Source organism: Lactuca virosa, chromosome 8 (genome assembly GCF_052849685.1).
Source record: "Lactuca virosa cultivar CGN04683 chromosome 8, Lactuca_virosa_CGN04683_v6, whole genome shotgun sequence".
NCBI lineage: Eukaryota > Viridiplantae > Streptophyta > Magnoliopsida > Asterales > Asteraceae > Lactuca > Lactuca virosa.
Window position 1 is genome coordinate 238,644,695 of NC_136433.1, and position 18,940 is coordinate 238,663,634.

General features: G+C 36.5%; 3 protein-coding genes across 7 annotated transcripts; 2 read left to right on the plus strand and 1 right to left on the minus strand.

Moving 5' to 3' along the window:
* Positions 1 to 4,437: 4,437 nt before the first annotated feature.
* LOC145133275 (monosaccharide-sensing protein 2-like) lies at positions 4,438 to 8,581 on the plus strand. 5 transcript variants are annotated; one of them, XM_079068214.1, is made up of 6 exons: positions 4,438 to 4,543; positions 5,133 to 5,235; positions 5,345 to 5,911; positions 6,001 to 6,962; positions 7,048 to 7,235; positions 7,960 to 8,581. In XM_079068214.1, exons 2-6 carry the CDS (start codon positions 5,157 to 5,159, stop codon positions 8,402 to 8,404), a joined length of 2,241 nt encoding a protein of 746 aa, XP_078924340.1. In that variant the 5' UTR covers positions 4,438 to 4,543; positions 5,133 to 5,156; the 3' UTR covers positions 8,405 to 8,581. The 5 variants fall into 5 exon arrangements, with proteins under 5 accessions (XP_078924340.1, XP_078924339.1, XP_078924341.1 ...); XM_079068213.1 differs by having other exon boundaries at positions 4,539 to 4,635; XM_079068215.1 differs by lacking the exon at positions 4,438 to 4,543 and adding an exon at positions 4,642 to 4,787.
* A 1,563-nt stretch (positions 8,582 to 10,144) lies between these two features.
* Positions 10,145 to 11,602, minus strand: LOC145132846 (homoserine kinase-like). Its single transcript, XM_079067785.1, has one exon. The coding sequence runs from the start codon at positions 11,479 to 11,481 to the stop codon at positions 10,360 to 10,362; it is 1,122 nt and encodes a 373-aa protein (XP_078923911.1). The 5' UTR covers positions 11,482 to 11,602; the 3' UTR covers positions 10,145 to 10,359.
* Positions 11,603 to 12,828: 1,226 nt separating this feature from the next.
* LOC145131353 (uncharacterized) lies at positions 12,829 to 14,073 on the plus strand. Its single transcript, XM_079066052.1, has 2 exons — positions 12,829 to 13,503; positions 13,603 to 14,073. The coding sequence occupies exons 1-2, from the start codon at positions 12,829 to 12,831 to the stop codon at positions 14,071 to 14,073; spliced, it is 1,146 nt and encodes a 381-aa protein (XP_078922178.1).
* The last annotated feature ends 4,867 nt before the right edge of the window (positions 14,074 to 18,940 follow it).

The following is an 18,940-nucleotide window of genomic DNA, read 5'->3' on the forward strand; positions in this document are numbered from 1 at the left end:
TTCAACAAAGTCGTCGATGTAAATCAACGGGATATATATATATATATATATATATATATATATATATATATATATATATATATATAAGAAAGAAAAAGAGATGTTTGATGTGTTCTACCGATAAAGAAGGTAAATGAGAGGGGGGTATAAAAGATATTTTGTTTGACTTTATTTTTTATAAAATAAGCTAAAAGTAATATATATATATATATATATATATATATATATATATATATATATATATATATATATATATAAAGGGTAAAAAGGGGACCAACAATGTAATTTTTAGAAACAAAAGAGACCATATTTGTAAAAAAAAGTTAACATAGAGTGAAATTATAACATTTAATAAACTATATGGATTATTTATGTAACTTTATCAAATTAATTTGAAGTGAACTGACACCTCAAACAAACCTTTCAAAATCGCATCAGCTTTAAATATACCTATAAATATCTTTATTTCTTTCCTTTCTTTAAAGGAATTATTAGACAATAACATCATTCATTGAATTTTAGACAACAATGACAAATAAACCAAAAACGGCACATATTCTATTTACAGTTCACCAACCAATTGAGTATTTAATATAATATTTAATAAAATAAATGATAATGGAATTTATGTGCCGATCAAATCTCAAGTCGTCAAATAAGCATAATAATTTAGCACTTGCTACATATAATAAGAAACTTAGATATGAATCTTTTCATATTAGTCTATTACTACCTATTTTTGTGGGATACATCATTAAGCTTTAATAATTAATATCATTAATTTGAAAATAAAAGTAATATGGTAATAGGTATTGTTATTTTGACATCGTTTATTTGTATTAAATTTGCTTCAAAGCTATTAATCTTTGTCACACACAAATGGCAATCACATTCCTAGCAGGACCATCCATCTAACTACAAACATCTTTAACGCTAAAGACCCCATACACCCTACCACCTTTCACCAATTGGTTAACACTAGCACCGGTGACCACCGCTAGCTATGTATCACTATAACCATCACAGTTAATTAAAATGTTGTTGAGCATCGTGACGATGACAACACTGTCAACCAACAAGTGCAATTGAAGGCAAAATGAATGGACCAATAGAGTCGGGTCAAGAACCGTACCACTCTAGTCAAACCAGCGTACTGGTCCGGCCAAGAGTGTCGACCAGGTGAGACGTGCAATATGTTGCAAAACTGGTTTTAATGAATTTTCAAAAATGGTTTTTTCCCATTTTGAGCACGAATTTCAAACCTTAAACATTATTAAAATGGAAAAATGATTATGTGTTTGTGTTCTTCTCCATGATATATTTGTTTCAATATATCACACGTCACACTCCTTTAGAAACTTTTGTGCGTGAATACGAATGCACCACTCTTCGACCGGAAAAGTTCAATGACATTTTGCAATTACTTTTTCTTTTTGTAACCGAATATGTATTAATTATAAACTTGTATTAAAGGCCATTAATCATATATTTTGATTTTGATTAATTGATTAATCATAAACTTGCAAGGCTTTTTCGCCTTGTAAGTCTTATAACATAAAGACTCTCTCTTCTGCGCAGAAAGAGAAGGGAGAGGGGGTGTGAACCAGATTGGCTTGAGTTCACTGAACTTGTGTATGCGGATATGAATGCAACTTCGGTCGACCAAAAAAGTTTAATGACCTTTTACAATTATTTTTTCTTTTTGCAACTATAGTTATAAACTTGTATTAAAGGTCGTTAATCATAGATTTGGGTTTTGATTTCTTGATTAATCATAGACTAACAAGGTTTCTTAGTCTTGTAAGTCTTATGACACAAAGACTCTATCTTGTGAGCGCACATGGATGCAAATGTGAACCTACCTTGAGTTCATGGAACATGTGTGCGCGGGTATGAATGCACCATTGGTTGACCATAAAAATTTAAGGACCTTTTGCAATTTTTTTATAATTAAATATGTATCAGTTATAAAGTCATATTAAAGGCTATTAATCATATATTTCAGTTTTGATTTCTTGATTAATTATGCTCTTTAATTTTAACAGTTACGTTTTACTGCTTAACATATAGTTACATTTTGTGGTATATATACAACACTTGTGTGACTGATTGGGAAACAACAAATGAACCAATATTTTCTTCCTCTCATCCGATTTTATTTCTGCTTCGTCCTCTTGCTACAACTAAGGTATATTCCCGCCTAGCATCAATTCAGACGATCTTGAAGAATCGTTTTGCATTGTTGTATCGTGGAAGTTTTAAGGAAACTGTGTTGAAGACATACCTCATATTCATAATCATAGACCGCAAATTTGTAATCAAACTTCAACGATAAATCCTGTGATGTTCATCTGGGATGATATTACTAATAGCAATGTTAATGTAATCGAACATATTAGATATAATGGCAACATTCTTAACGTCCCTAAAACATCCCTTTATACTCATTAAAATAAGGATCACGACTCAACACTTTGTTTCATGCCCTAACCGCAGGCTAGGAGCATGGCTTGTTGGTTTCCATCGATGTCAAATGTTATGGACATTGTGTGTAATTAGTTCCCTTCCAAAGGGGTGTTTTCTTTGAAGATCATCAATCTTAACGATATGTATGAAATTGTAACTTCAAGTAAACAAGTGTTGTATTAAAAATGTATCTCACCATAAATCTCAAAACACCAAACAAAACCTACAAAATGGTGTTTGACATCTTTCTTAATATGTTAGTAGTTTTGTGATTGGGTTCTTTCACGATCATAATAGTAAAGAGGGAGGGTGATAAAACTTTTCTTCGTGGATTCGATTGGATGAACTTATTTTTAGTTGTAGATCTCTATTAGTGGTGTAAAAATCTAATCCATAAGCAATACGTGTGTAGGAAGAAAATGCTACTACAAAAACCAATGTGTAATATATGTTCGGAATATGTGTCTAGCTAATGTTAAGACAATTTTAAATATAATCTATGTCGAAAATAGTAAGTTCAAAATGCACATTCTGAAAAGTAGACTCATAATAAGAGATTTCATACAATTTTATGTCATATCTTGCCGGTCACCAAAAAAAAAATAAGTGGACTCTATGGTTATCTGGGCAAAAGAGGAAAGAATTAACCACATCCTTTAATACTATATACTAAGACTAAGATTTGGTCGATACGATCATCTTTGTAAATATCCAAAAGTTATATAACTAAAAAAACGACTACTACATAAATAAGAAACAAATGTGTGTTCGTTAGATCATTGGCAAAATCATTATAATTTCAAGTCGATTTGCCAAAATATTTTCTATTCTTACACCTTTCCATCATTCAAATTCTCTACGAGATGTGCACAAAAAATGGTTTGAAAAAAACGAAATTCTCATCCGACGGATTTATGAAAAAAATAATTTTATAAAAACTAATGCAATTTAAAATTGAACTGCCAGTTTACCGGTTTGAGATTTGAGATTTTTCTCTAGAACAGTAGAACAATATAAATTTTATTAAAACTAGCAAGATGCTAGTAAAATAAACACACTACAAGAGGAAATATCCTCTATTAAACAAACAAAATAAATATTGAAACAATCTTGTTAAATTAGACAACTTTCCTTGGTTTTTCCGCTGCAAAAGTTTATAAGTTCCAAAAGATCCAAAATAAAACCCAAGTAGTTGTATGTACAACGTAGGGATGAACATTTGATGTGCAAAGGGATCGGAAAAAATCGAAACCGAAACCATGGTATACAATCCGGTTCTCGGTTCTCCATTTCCCTCTAAATCGGTTCCCAATTCTTCGGTTCTTAGTTCGGTTCGGGCCAGGTTTGAAACCGAACACATCTTTAAAGAACACACTTACTTGTATAACCAAACTGGAACCGGTTGGAATTGGAACTGGGGTATTGTGTCCGGTTCTTGGTTCTTCATTTCCTGATTCTTTAGTTCTCGCTCTGGTTCCTAACCTATGTTCATCCCTAGTACAACTACATCCAAACACTTCCTTTCCTGATCCTGCTTTCAACCGATTTTGCAGCGGTCCTATATGCTTGAACTTTTTTGCCCCTAAACTGGTTTTGCCTCAACTTGGTTTTACTCTGCATTACTTTTGCATCAAACTAGTTTTCTTACCGTAGGAAAAACCCTAACCGGTTTTAAAACCAATCCGGTTCGATTTGAAAAAAGGGTATGTCCACCTCTCATGCTAACCAATGCCAAAGTACAAGAAGGACCATTAATATAAAAGTAGTTGTCAAATGACAAAATGTGTAAATGATCGACTAACCCATGTAGATGATTGAATATCCCAGGGACTATTTTTGTCACATTGCCATTTTGTGTACCATCAAGATTGCTGACGCCAACACTTTAAGTGTCGTTCAGCCAGCGGAGCAAAAAGAACTGTACTTAAGTTAAGTCACTCAAATTTTCAGAAAGCTCCCTCAACTTATAACCATTTGACCATTCTAGTCCCTGAATAGTGAATTCATCTTCTAGTCGACTGATCGAGACGTTTTTCAACATGAAGTAGACAAGTCTTGGACTCTCACCCAAACAACGGTATCTCTCCTCTCTCTCTCTCTCTTTCTCTCTCTCGAAGTTTTCTTTCTACATTCAAATGAAGCAAGTATTTGTTTGATTAGTAATTAGGGGTATTCTTTCTTCTTTCCTACTATTTCCCCACTATACATATAATTGATAACAATTCAATCATTAATTTTTGATTCCCTTTTCTTGTTTCCTTTTAATCTGAATCAAATGCACACAACCCAGTGAGCTCAACTTCACTCATATCACTTCTCAAGTGAGATAAAACGATTCATCTAATCACCATAGATTTGCACCGTTTGTTATTCATATCATAAATCGCCGGTAATTGAAACAAATCTCAGATTCATCGTCTTCAAACAGACATGAATCTTGGATTTACGTTTTTGCGAATCCTTTCAATTCTCATATCTATCCCCTAAATTATCTCTTTTTTCTTATTTAAACGTGAGTAGACATCACATATAGCGTTATCTCAAGATGGGTTTATCGCAATTTGATCGCTTGATCTGTTATTTTGTGTCTATCTACTTGTGTGTCTCTGTTTGTGTTTTCTTTTGTCGATTTACTGAATTGGGGTTTTGATACTTTCATCGTACAGCGTAGTAGAGAAGAAGTTGGGAAGATGAGCGGAGCTGTGCTAGTGGCTGTTGCCGCCGCCGTTGGTAACTTGCTTCAGGGATGGGATAACGCCACTATCGCCGGTAAGTTACTAAAAAAACCAGATCTTCATCGATCCATTGCTCCAAATCTCAAAATTCTTCTTAAAAAAAGTATAATTTAACAAACAATCGGTGTTGTTTTGCGATTTAGGGGCTGTGTTGTACATAAAGAAAGAGTTCAAATTGGAAAGCGAACCAACAATCGAAGGTCTAATCGTGGCCACATCCTTGATCGGAGCCACCTTGGTGACAACTTTCTCCGGTTCAGTAGCAGATTCATATGGCCGACGACCGATGCTCATCATCTCTTCTATCCTATACTTCGTTAGCGGTTTAGTCATGCTTTGGTCACCCAACGTTTACATCCTTCTATTAGCTAGACTACTAGATGGTTTGGGGATCGGATTGGCTGTCACTCTTGTCCCTGTTTATATCTCCGAAACAGCTCCGCCGGAAATCAGAGGCTCACTCAATACTCTGCCGCAGTTTACAGGTTCCGGCGGGATGTTCCTTTCTTACTGTATGGTGTTCGGAATGTCATTAATGGAATCACCCAACTGGCGATTGATGCTCGGCGTTCTTTCAATCCCTTCTCTAGTTTACTTCGTCCTCACCATCTTTTTCTTGCCGGAATCTCCCCGGTGGCTCGTGAGCAAAGGTCGAATGCAGGAAGCGAAGCAGGTTTTACAGAGGCTACGTGGCAAAGAAGACGTCTCAGGTTAAACAATTTCAACAATTCTCTCTCTTTCGTAATGAAACATCACATCTGTAAACTTTCTGATTTTTATTTTTTTTCCGATTTGACAGGTGAGATGGCGTTACTAGTGGAAGGTCTTGGAGTCGGCGGTGAAACCTCCATCGAAGAATACATAATCGGACCTGCAAATGATCTTGAACACGAACAAGACGAAGCTGCTAAAATCAAATTATATGGTCACGACGCTGGGGTTTCATGGATCGCTCGACCTGTTACAGGTCAAAGTATGCTCGGAATTGCATCTCGTCAAGGAAGCACTATAAACCCTAGTGGTGTCCCACTTATGGACCCACTTGTCACCCTCTTTGGAAGTGTCCATGAAAAGCTTCCAGATGCGCATGGTAGCAAAGGGAGCATGTTGTTCCCACATTTCGGGAGCATGTTTAGTGTCACTGGAAACCAACCTAAACATGAAGATTGGGATGAAGAAAGTGTCGGTAGAGATGGTGGTGATGATTCCGGTTCCGATGTCGGAGGCGGGAATAACGATTCCGATGATAATCTCCACTCCCCGTTGATTTCCCGACAAACTACAAGTTTAGAAAAGGACATGATTCAACCGGCTTCACATGGAAGCATTCTAAGTGTTAGAAACAGTAGTGTCATCGGAAACACCACCGGAGAATTGAGCAGTACCGGAATTGGCGGCGGGTGGCAGCTGGCGTGGCAGTGGACGGAAAGAGAAGGGCAAGATGGTAAAAAGGAAGGCGGGTTTAAGAGGATTTATTTGCATCAAGAAGGCGGGACCGGGATCGGAGGGTCGCAACGTGGGTCGTTGATTTCGGTTGCTGGCGGTGATATGGCGGCGGATGCTGGTGATGTTTTTCAGGCGGCGGCTTTGGTTAGTCAACCCGCTCTTTATTCTAAGGATCTTGTGGACCAGCACCAGGTGGGACCCGCTATGGTGCACCCATCTGAAGCGGCTATGAAAGGAACGAGTTGGAAGGATCTTTTTGAGCCCGGGGTTAAACATGCTTTGTTTGTTGGTGTTGGGCTTCAGATACTTCAACAGGTAAATATAAATTGGAATTTGGAAACTTTTGTGTTTGATTTTTGTTTATTGAATTTTTAAATTTTAATTTTTTTGTTATTTGCAGTTTTCGGGCATCAATGGAGTTCTTTACTACACGCCTCAGATTCTTGAGGAAGCCGGTGTTGGTGTTCTTTTATCAAATTTGGGAATTAGTTCGACTTCATCGTCTCTTCTTATTAGTTGCATTACAACTTTGTTGATGCTTCCTTGTATTGCTGTGGCAATGAGGCTCATGGATATTTCTGGAAGAAGGTAATTAATTACTTTCTTGAAATTTGTATTAAAAGGCATTCACGCCTTTTACACAAACAAAAGTTCCAAACAAAAGTTGTGAAGCAAGTCTCTGTCCCACCTTTTTGGGTTTGACAAAAAGTTGAAAATTTTGTCCCGTTCACATCAATCTAATCTAACATCAAACACAGTACACAATAGTCTTATTCTATTCTGTCCGGTTTTGTCATCAATCTAATCTAACATCAATCACAGTACACAATAGTCTTTTTCTATTCTGTCTAGTCTTGTCCTGTGTAACAAACACAATAGTCTTTTTCTATTCTGTCTAGTCTTGTCCTGTGTAACAAACAAACAGGATCTCAAGGGACAATGTCATTTTTTTTATTTTACGATGGGTTGAATGCAAGAAATAGCAACATACATTCATTAATACGTTTATTATAACATCCTCCTTTGATTTTTTTTTTTGATTACAACATAGTACTTTGAAAAATCACAATTATAGCAATGTCATCCCAATACAAAGCAATTGTCTTAATAAGAATTATTTCAAAGTACAATGCTCTAATAAAAGAAAGTGAAAGTAAAGATGCTATGAATTATGATACCTAAATAAATGAAACAATGTTGGTATTTCTTGCATTTATCCCTTTTACATATAATCAAGTAGAGCTAGTTTATGTTTATCAACAAGTTGTTCCATGTTCTAATATCTTTCAAACTATGTTATTGCAATTTGCAGGACTCTTTTATTGACTACAATCCCGGTGTTAATCTTAACCCTCGTAATCTTGGTGGTGGGAAGTGTAATCGACTTTGGAAGTGTAGTAAACGCCGCCATTTCAACCGCTAGTGTGGTGGTGTACTTTTGTACTTTCGTGATGGGCTTTGGCCCAATTCCCAACATCTTATGTGCGGAAATATTCCCAACAAGAGTCCGTGGACTTTGCATTGCCATTTGTGCCCTTACATTTTGGATATGTGACATCATCGTGACATACTCACTCCCGGTTCTTCTCACTTCCATTGGTCTCTCGGGTGTTTTTGGATTGTACGCGATTGTGTGTGTGATCGCGTGGGTGTTTGTGTTCTTGAAGGTTCCGGAAACAAAAGGAATGCCACTTGAAGTTATTACCGAGTTCTTTGCGGTTGGTGCAAAACAGGTTGCGGCTGCAAAGGGTAACTGATTTCGGTGACGGTTTTGGTGCGCGCGCGTGTGTTTTGGTTTGGTTTAAATTTTGTTGTGATTGAAATGGAAAAATTCAAATTTTTAGTTGTTTGTTGTAATAGCTTTGTATCAATTGTCTTTTAACATTTGTATTTTTTTCCTTTTTAAATTAATGCACGAAGTTTAGGCCGGAAAATCTTTTTGTTTCATCAACCTTTACCCCTTTATATAAATCTTTAAATCTTTTTGTTTCATCAACCTTTACCCCTTTATATAAATCTTAAAGTAGAATTGTGGTTTATGGTTATAGGCGAAAGATTATATAGGTAATGTATGGGCAATGACATAAAAGTAAGTTCAGCAGAAATGTCTTTTTACGTATTTTAAGTTCATTAAAGTTGGAGGTTTGCAACTTTTTTTTTTCAATTTTACCTTTTTGCATATTTATGGTTCATTAAAGCCATTACGTTTGGTAGAATTGTTTGGTTTTACCGGGTAAACCTGCAAAAAGCGTAAAATTGAAAAAAAAATTGCAAACTCCATCTTTAATGAAACAAAAATACGCAAAAAGTTAAATCCACACATTTACGCCAAACTTAAGGACTTTTATATCATTTGGCATTTGCCGATAATGTATTTTATTTTTTATCCATAATAACAATTCATTTACGTCTTTTTACCCATTATAACAATGCACATCATTTTTTTAGTGAAGATAGCAACATACTTACATTTTGCTACTCATATTGGCAATGTACTTTATTTGTTACATATTGGTATTAAAAAGATATGTAAATATGTTGTTATTATGTGTAAAAGATGAAAGTATGTTGCTATTATAGTTTAATGTATTTGCTATTATCAGTTAAAAAAATATAAGTATGTTGTTATTATGGGTAAAAAATAAATGTACATTGCAATCTATGTGCTTTAATTTATATGTGTGGTATAGGATATTGCTTTCATTTTTTTTTTTAAATTATAGTTTTTTTCCATTTTTTTTTGTTTCTCTTAAGCATTGTACTTTAAAACTTTTTCTTATTAAGACACTATACTTTCAAAAAGTATATCAAATTATAGCATTGCAATTTTAACCTTTTCCTTGTTAAGACAATATAAATTGAAAAGTACCCAAATATTAACACAAAAAATGTTTTGTATTTGGATGACATTGATATAATTGTATTTATGGTGATAACTAAAAACTATACGATTCACTAAAAGTGTTTTTTATATCAGAAATCAAGACATGGATTGTTTAGATGTATAGTGCCAAGAAATGCAAGATGATGCTTTTATTTATGGGCTACACGTAAGAAATAGTGATGTATTTTTCATTTATTTGTGTATTATAACATTTTTTTTTCACTTCGTTCTACGATAGTAATGTACTTTCATTTTTCTTTTCTTTTAAAGCATTATACTTTAAGAAATAAATCCGATTATAATATTGTACTTTTTTCTTGTTAGGAAATTATACTTTGTGCTATTGAATTTTAGCAATGAAGATGCTATACATTTGGAATTTTGTATGACATTGCTATAACTGGATTTATTGTTAGTGCTCACGAAATTGAAAGATGATTTTATTTGAGGGCTAAACACCAAAAGATGATTATGTACTTTCATATATTTGTGCATTATATCATCTTCCATTTAATTCTTTCTATTATCATGTAATATTTTCAATTTTTTCTTACCAAAACATTGTTGTTTGAAAAACACAACTAATTATAGCATATACATTATAAAAGGAAAATGTTGCAATAGTGAAAATTCTTTGCTAATTTCGTAGGCAAACTTATCCAATCGTCACACAATCATCCAAGAAATCAAAAAAAATACAAACTTTTCAACATTCAAGATTAGCTTCTGAGCCATAGACCAAAGTTCATAAAAATAGCCAATTTTTATTTCATCAACAAACTCAGAAAGCTTACCCATTATCATCATTCATTGATTTCATCTTCATAATTATCTGGAAATGCTACTAACAAGTCTAGCACCAACTCTGTCCAATTGCTTCACCATAGCCACAGCTTTCAAATTCCCTTCCGCCATGAAAGCTTCCACCATCTTCTCCCCAATCTCCCTCCCTTTTTCCTCGTTATCTGTAACAGCCACCGCAGTTGGCCCTGCTCCACTGATCGTACACCCATAAGCCCCTGCCTCAAGTGCAGCCTTCTTCACAGCATCCATTCCCGGAATCAATGGCGCCCTCCTCGGTTCCACTATCTTATCAGAAGACAACGCCTTTCCAAAACCCTTCAAATCCCCCTGCAACACCGCCGCCACCAAGGCACCTGCTTGACTACTGTTCCATACATGGTGCGACATTGTTATCTCTTTTGGTAACGCCGCCCTCATCTTCTTCGTCGGCGCTTCGAATTCCGGATTCACCAAGACGAAGTAGAGGTTTTTGTCGACCGGAAACTGCAACGGAATCAGCTCTAAAGGATCGTAGCTCCGAACGAGAACGAAACCACCCATGATTGCCGGCGCAATGTTATCAGCGTGGTATCCGGATACTTTAGCTTCCGATTCAAGCCCTGCGAGGACTAAATCCAATGCAGGCAACTTTCCACCAAAAATCTCATTAACGGCGATTGCCGCGGCGGCGGCACTAGCGGCGCTGGAACCGAGACCGCTTCCGAGGGGGAGACCCTTTTCTAGAGATAGAGAGAGGCCGACGGATCGGATGTTGAGCATCTTCATGACAGAAATGGCAGCAATACCAGCGCAATTCCAGATAGGGTTTTTGCTGAGCTTATTGGCGGAGTTGCCGGTTCCGGTGATTTCGGTGATTGAGACCTCGCCAGGGTGAACTTGGGGGTCGATTTTGAGGGTGACATAGTCTCCGATCCCATCGACTGCGCAACCGAGAAAGTCAAACCCAGGGCCGAGGTTGGCTACGGTGGCGGGGGCGAAGGACTTGACGGCGGTGTAAACGGGTTCGGGTTCGAGATTTGTAGTGACGGATAGATTGCAGCGGAAAGACGATGGGAGATGAAGTTGGGATTTGTTTGAAAGATTAGTAGTGAATGGGAAAGAAGAAGGGATGGTGAATGAAGGTTGATGGTGATGACAAATCGCCATTTTTAGTTGCAGAGAGCGTGGTGGTTGGTGAGGAGGAGCCGCCGATGTGTATTGACCTTTGGGGGTTAACAGTGGTTTCGTTGGGTGCTGAAATGCACCCTATTTGTTGTTTATTTGTTGTTGTAATTTGACAAATTGAAACGCATTGTGTTTGGGATTGTTTTTAAAAATAATTTAGTTTTTTTTTGTGACCAAAATTAATAAATTAATAAATAAATGAGTTATTTTTTAAAAAGTATTTTGTTTAGTTTTTACTTAATGACTAAAAATAAGTTGGAGAATTTTCGTCAAATACCATGAAAATCTTGATTTTGTATAATGACCACAAGATCTATAGAGGGTGCTCTACAGATCCGTTAAATCTTCTGAAGATCTACGCACACCTCTACGAAAATGAGGTGGCAGCAATAAGGCAAAAATTTCAGGGTTTTAAGGATCCACATAGGCGTCTCTGCGGATCCTCTATTTGTTCTACGGATCGCTTAAAGGTTATGAGGAATTGGTAGTTGTAGTCGTTTATGAGGAATTGGTAGCCGTCTCTGTGGAATTGGTGTACACCTCTGCGGATATAGTTATTTCTCTGCGGAAATGGTAGTTGTAGACGTTTTTAAGCAATAATTGACCATTATATATGTTTTTTTCCAGTTTTTATGACTTTTAGTGAGCAGAAACGAAAGTTTTTCATTTTTATGAAGACTTTAATCATTATAAGTCATTTTTTTGTTGTCTTTGTGGAGAGTGTTTTATATAAAATGAGTTTTATTATTCTGTGTACGGGAGGGTTGTGGCAGTTAGTTAATGGAAATGAGGTTTAAGTTAGAAATAATGTGAAAAACTATGGTTTAAATATTCCTCCTAACTTTGACTATCATATGTTATTACAAATGGTTAGAAATAAGGTCGGTGTGTTTAATAGTCATGTATCTTTGTCTTTTAAACACCCGGAGTGTGGGTATGTCATGGAGCTTGCAGATGAATCAGATGTAGATCACTTGAAACATGTAATGTTTGAAACAAACCAAAAAGTGCATTTGTATTTATCGATGGTAGGTGAAGAAGTTGAAGAACAGCCAATGGTGAAAAGCCAGTTTATTGGAGCAATAAGTAGTAGATGTCGTGGAGATAGACAATCTGGTGGAAACCGGTCCAGGGGACGAGGAAATGACGCGGGAATGGGTTATGAAAAGAAAGCTTCAGTTGGTGATAAGTTTGTATCAGATAACGATAACTTTTTATCACATAATGATAATGAACCAAATTTGCGCATGACATAATTAGAACAGCAAAATTTATTTGAGTTTGGAGAAGTACCTGATTTTGATGATCAGTTATCTGATGAAAAATCAAATGAAGGTTGGTCGGGAGATTGCTTTTAATCCCTGGTATTGTATTCCTCCTATTCCTGATTGTCCAGAACCTATTCTTGAACCTGGACCATTTCACAGTTTAGGTCCGAATGATAAAATATTTGTGAATCAAACCTATAACACCAAAAAAGACCTAACAACTTCTGTTAAATTTAAAGCGGTTAAAGAAAAGTTTCAAATTAAGGTTCAAAAATCAAGCAAATCTCGATACGAGGTTGTTTGTTTGCAAGAAAACTGTCATTGGCGTTTATATGCAGCTGTCATTAAAGGAACTAAAATGTTTGAAATTAAGACTTTTAATGGGGAGCACACATGTTCTTCATTACTTATACACCCAAATCATAAGCAAGCAACTAGTGAAGTTGTGGGAAGCATAATACATGACATTATGGGTCAAGGTAGTTTGAGAGTTTGGAAACCTAAATATATTATTAGAGATATGAATGCGTTGCTGGATATTAATTTGAATTATTCACAAGCGTGGCATGCTAGAGAATTTGCTATGGGATTGATGACGGGGACCCCCGAAGAAAGTTTCTCCAAACTTCCAGTTTATTTTCACAACTTGAAGAAACATAATCCTGGGACTGTGGCGTACAAACAAACTGATTTGGAGGATCGCTTCGAGTATTGTTTTTTTGCTATTGGATGCGCGGTAAATACATAAATTAAATTTTAAACTTTGTAAATATATAGTGTTTATAAACAAAATAAATTTTTTAATATATTCATGCTTTTTACATAATTGTTGCAGATACGTGCTTTCAGAGGGTTTTGTAGAAAATTTATTATTATGGATGGTGCCCATTTAAAGGGAAAGTACAAAGGCACCATATTGCATGCAGTTGACATGGATGGCAACAATCAGATATTGCGTAGTTATGGAATTTGCCCAAAAGAGACAACAGATTCTTGGACATGGTTCCTTGAAAAACTACATGAATGCATTGGTGATTTGGAAGGTCTAACATTGGTAACGGATATGGCTACATCAATTGCTATAAGTATTCAAAATGTTTTTTCAAATGCTCAACATGGCTTGTGTGGTTTTCATATAATAGGAAACATAGTGCACACCTTTGGAAAAAATAAAAAAACAGCAATTTTGTTTTGGAAGCTTGTAAGAGCTTACAAGACCATTGAGTTTGAACAATATTGGGGGAGACTTTGTACTCTTAAACCATATGTAGCGGCGTACCTTAGTCAAATTCCACGTGATAAATGAACTAGATCCCATTGCCCTACCATGAGGTACGATTATTTGACCTCAAACAGTGCAGAGTCCATAAATGTTGTATCAAAACATGCAAGGAAGTTGCCTATATTACCACTTCATGAGTTCTTATGCGCGCTTATGCAGAAAGGGTTTTACCAACATCGGGTGGCTGCAGGTATGACTAAAATTTTGTCAAATTGAACGATAAATGTCATATATAATGATATATCATTTTTTTTAACATAAAAAGTACAACAATACTTACGAAGTGGGCCGAAGCTATGATTTAAAAAAATAAAGACGGGATAACAGGATGGTCGGTATCTAGTGTTGACAATACAACATATCAAGTTCATGACTTCAAAAGTGGTGGCATAGTTTACTTGAGGCAAAAGACTTGTTCTTGCAATTATTGGAAACTAACCAGTTTGCCTTGTGGTCATGTGATTATGGTTTTAACGCACTAGAAAAATGAAAATTGTGGGCATGTGGCTATAGATTCTTATAAAATTGAAACCTATCGAAGAACGTACGAGGAGGCCGTCTACCCCCTACCAGAACATGGTGATTGGGAGGTTCCTAATGACCTTAGGGTTGTTATCCCTCCAGTAATGTAAATACGTCAAGCGGGTAGACTGAAAAACACCAACCATATCCCCTCACAAGGTGAGGAACTGAAAATAAGAAGATGTAGTAGATGCCATAGTACAACACATAATACAAAGACGTGTAAGGAAATTGTCCGAACGAAGCAAAATAAAAGTAGAAAACGTAGTGGGGCTTCAGGAAGTGGGACAAAAGCGAGAGAAGACGAAGGGACGCAAGTGACAGAAAACCAGTGGAAGCAGGAGGCAAAAATCCAAGGGACGCACGAGACAGAAAACCTAGGGACGCAAGCAACAGAAAACCAAGGGATGCAAGACTCACAAAACCAATGGATGAAATACGAAGACGGAACATACTTTCCGTGGTTCGATTTGAATGAATGAAGTTTATTTTAAAATCTGTTTATTATGAAGTTTGTATAAAAAAAATTAGTATTCCAATAAACTTTTGCATTACTATTTCATCAACTCCGCAGCAAAGTATTGTTAATTCCGCAGTACTGTTTCATCTACTCTGTATCAAATAGTGTTCGTTCCACGGTAGTAATATTTTATTATATTAAAATTACGGTTTCATCAGTAAGGATTTTACTATAGAATGACTTTAGAATGCGTATAATTTCATCTGCTTTGTACCCTTTCTTTGATTCATTTTTCTGAAAAATTACCCCTCATAATTTCACTCACAATGGGTTCCAGACCATGGAGAGCTAAGGAGAACATACGTCTAACTCGTGCATATATTACTGTGTACGAGAGCATCAGTGTGAATGATCCAAGTTTTTGGACCCGTTTAACTTATACCTTCAACGTTGATCCTCAAACCGTTGCAGGAAACTATCGTAACACCGTTGATATCACAGCAAAATGGTATGAAGTAAAAACATAAATTTTGTTATTCAACGATCTTTATAACAAAATTGATGACGCACGGATGAATGAAGATGAGGAAGTGATCTTGGAGGCGGCGAAAGAGGAATACAAATCCGCTAGCGATGGGTCGGAATTCGAGTATAAAGCCCCTTGGAATCTTATAAAAGATCTCCCGTATTTTTAATTTGTATTGCGTTTGTAGTAAGTTATTTGTATGTACTTGGTTTTTATTTGGATATTTAGATGTATTTGGTTATTTTAAGGTTATTTATATGTACTGCTTTGTATTAGGTTATTTTTATGTATTGTTAATTTGTATTACATTGTTTTCATCGTCTGCGTAATAAACTACAAACACTACAAATACAAATACGTTGAGTTGTTTTCTACTTTATTCCAGCGAACAAAAACTACAAACACTACAAATACATGGAAACAAAAAACACAAACCTTACAAATAATAAGATAAAGCAGTAGCAAACATTACGCATAAAACATTACCGGCTACATGAAATACTGGTTTTTTTAAGCACATTCCAAACGTCCTCATATTCGAACTCACTTCCATCACGCTCCATTATGTAATGCTCTTTAACAACTTGTAAAAATTCTTCATCGTCTGCGTAATAATATGGCCTATTTTTAACATAATTATACCATCGATTTAACCATGTGATTTTTTTTCTTTAATTCCATCCAATTACTAACAATATCTTCTTTAAGCCGGTGTTGTCCTTCTCCCATCTCATGGTTGAACAAACCTATTATGCGGGTCCATTCATCACCCACAAGGCAATGAGGGGGAGCTATTGGTGTTACACACTCGTAAATGTTCATCCAACATCGTGTTAGGACCATCACCTCTATTGTCGTCCATGGACGTGGAGCATCGGACGATGTCGCTGCATTTGAAGAAGTTGGTATATTGAAGGTCATTTCAGAATAAAGGTGTAAGTTTATTGAAGAATAAATGATTACTTAAATAAGAAAAACGATTGTTAGTTGGCTCTGCGGAATGAGAAACAGCTTTGAGGACTGACAACATCTCTGCGGAATGAGAAATAGCTCTGCGGACTGACAACAAGCTCTGCAGACTGACAAACAGCTCTGCGGACTGACAAACAGCCAAGCGGAATCACAAACAGCTTTGCGAATTGACAAACAACTCTGCGGATTCCCAAATAGTTATGTAGACTGACAAACAGCTTTGTGGATTCCCAAACAGCTCTGCGGATTCGTAAATAGTTTTGCAGAATAATTAATACGGATTCCGTTTAAATTGGACAACCATTTTAATTTTTAGAAGTTGTGGAAAGTTGTGAAAATGAGTTCATTCAATGAGGTGTTAAAAAAAAGTTTCTCCAACATACCTATTTTCTTTCATAATCTGCAAAGAACCAATCCTAACACCTTCACATGCATTAAGAAAGATTCGTACGATCGTTTCCAATTTTGTTTTGTGGCATTGGGATGCGTGGTATGTAATCCTTTACACTAAATTTTTTGTTATTTGAAGTTGTTAAATGGCTAATATTCTTATCTTTTCTTGCAGATTCGTACGTTTCTCAAGTCTATGATACCAATCATATTCGTTGGTCACGTACCTCTAATTAAAACTTACATAACATCCATGTACATTGTGGTTGCGTTAGATGGAAAGCATGAACCCCTTCTCATAGCATTTGCTTTAGGAACCATAAACTGTGACGAGTCATGGGTATTGTTCATAAGGAAGCTGAAAGAATGTTTAGGTTACAATACGGAAGTTGGTTTCAAAAGCCATATGTCTGACTCCATAGACTTTGTAGTTCGTAGAGTCTACCCTGATTCATATCATGGCTATTGTTGTAAAAATATAGCTGAGAAAATACGGGCTTCCACCGGAAACAATACAGTTGTGGAGCAGTTGTTCTGGAAGACATGCAAAACATATAATGTGTCTAATTTTTATGCAAGTTTGAATAGCTTACAAAATGAGGTGAATGGGAATGATCTTCACTGGCTTGACAATACTACCATTGCAAAATGGGTACGGGCTTCTTCCCCTAAAGTACGTTTCAATGTGAAATTCATTGACATTCCCGATGTCGTCAGTTGGATAAAAACAAACAGACATGAGTTACCAATAACAACAATCATTCAAAAGGTCCATGACTCCATGCAATGAGTGTATGTTCAACGTGTTGCATTCGGAGGTAATAATGAAATGTTATTATACATTATCTCATCATAATTTTTGTTTGATGATTCAGTTAATTTCACAGGGGAATTTCATGGTTTTCTGACCCCTTATGCACTTAAGGTGCTTCAAAAAAGATTTATCCACTCCGATGGTTGTAGGTGTAACGCCCCGATTCTCAGGTATTGTTTAAATAAGAATTTAATCGGTTTCAAGGCCTACTCGACGAGTTGGTTGCCCTACTCGTCGAGTAGCAGCGGGTTGGTTCGCGTATTTAGTGACCTACTCGCCGAGTCCATGAAGGGACTCGACGAGTAGGAGCTGGCAGAGGAAACCCTAAATCCCAGGGTTTTGCACCCTATTTAAGGAAGCATAAGCCTCCTTTGGCCTCTTTGTAGTCCTTTGAGAACTCAGAAAACCCTAATTCGTGTGGTGTTTCATTCTTATGTGTGTAAAGCTTTGGAGAGGAGATCTTTTGAGAAGAAGAGCTTAGGGAACAAAAGGCTAGGAGCAAGGAAGTGTGGGAAATCAGAAATCTACCTTAGATAGCATCAATTGGAGGTATCAAGTCGTCACCTTTTCTCCTTTTTCTTTCTAGACCTCTTTTGGTTGAGATCTAGGGTTTTTATGGGTTGGTTGAGATGGTAATGTGGGATATGAGCTAGATCTGAAGTTGTAACTTCAGATCTGTACCCTTCTTGAGTTCTAGAGTCATAAAGCTCCGAATTTGGTCATGTATGAAGTCTCTTTGAGTATGAAACCCCCCATTGTGAGCTTGGATTTGACATTAAGAGCCCTTGTAGCTATGCATGCACGTAAAGTTTGCAACTTTACGTGAAAAGCATGCCTTAGAAGCTTGGATCTGTAGTTTGGAGCCGCTGCATGGCTCAAATGGGTTTGTATGGCAAAAAGGACTGAAGGGACTCGGCGAGTCGCATGGTCGGCTCGACGAGTCGCATGAAGATAGGCATGAACTCGACGAGTTGGAAGAACAACTCGGCGAGTCCGATGAAGATTGTCATAGACTCGACGTGTGTATGAACAACTCGGCGAGTCGGATGAGGTTGCCCCAAATTATGTATGCGCAGGAAACTGTCGAGTTGCAAGAAGGAAGCTCGACGAGTGGCCTTAAGGTCTCGATCGTAAACCAAAGGAACTCGACGAGTCACTCAGGTGACTCGGCGAGTGGGTTAGTACTTCAAGGAACTCGGCGAGTAGC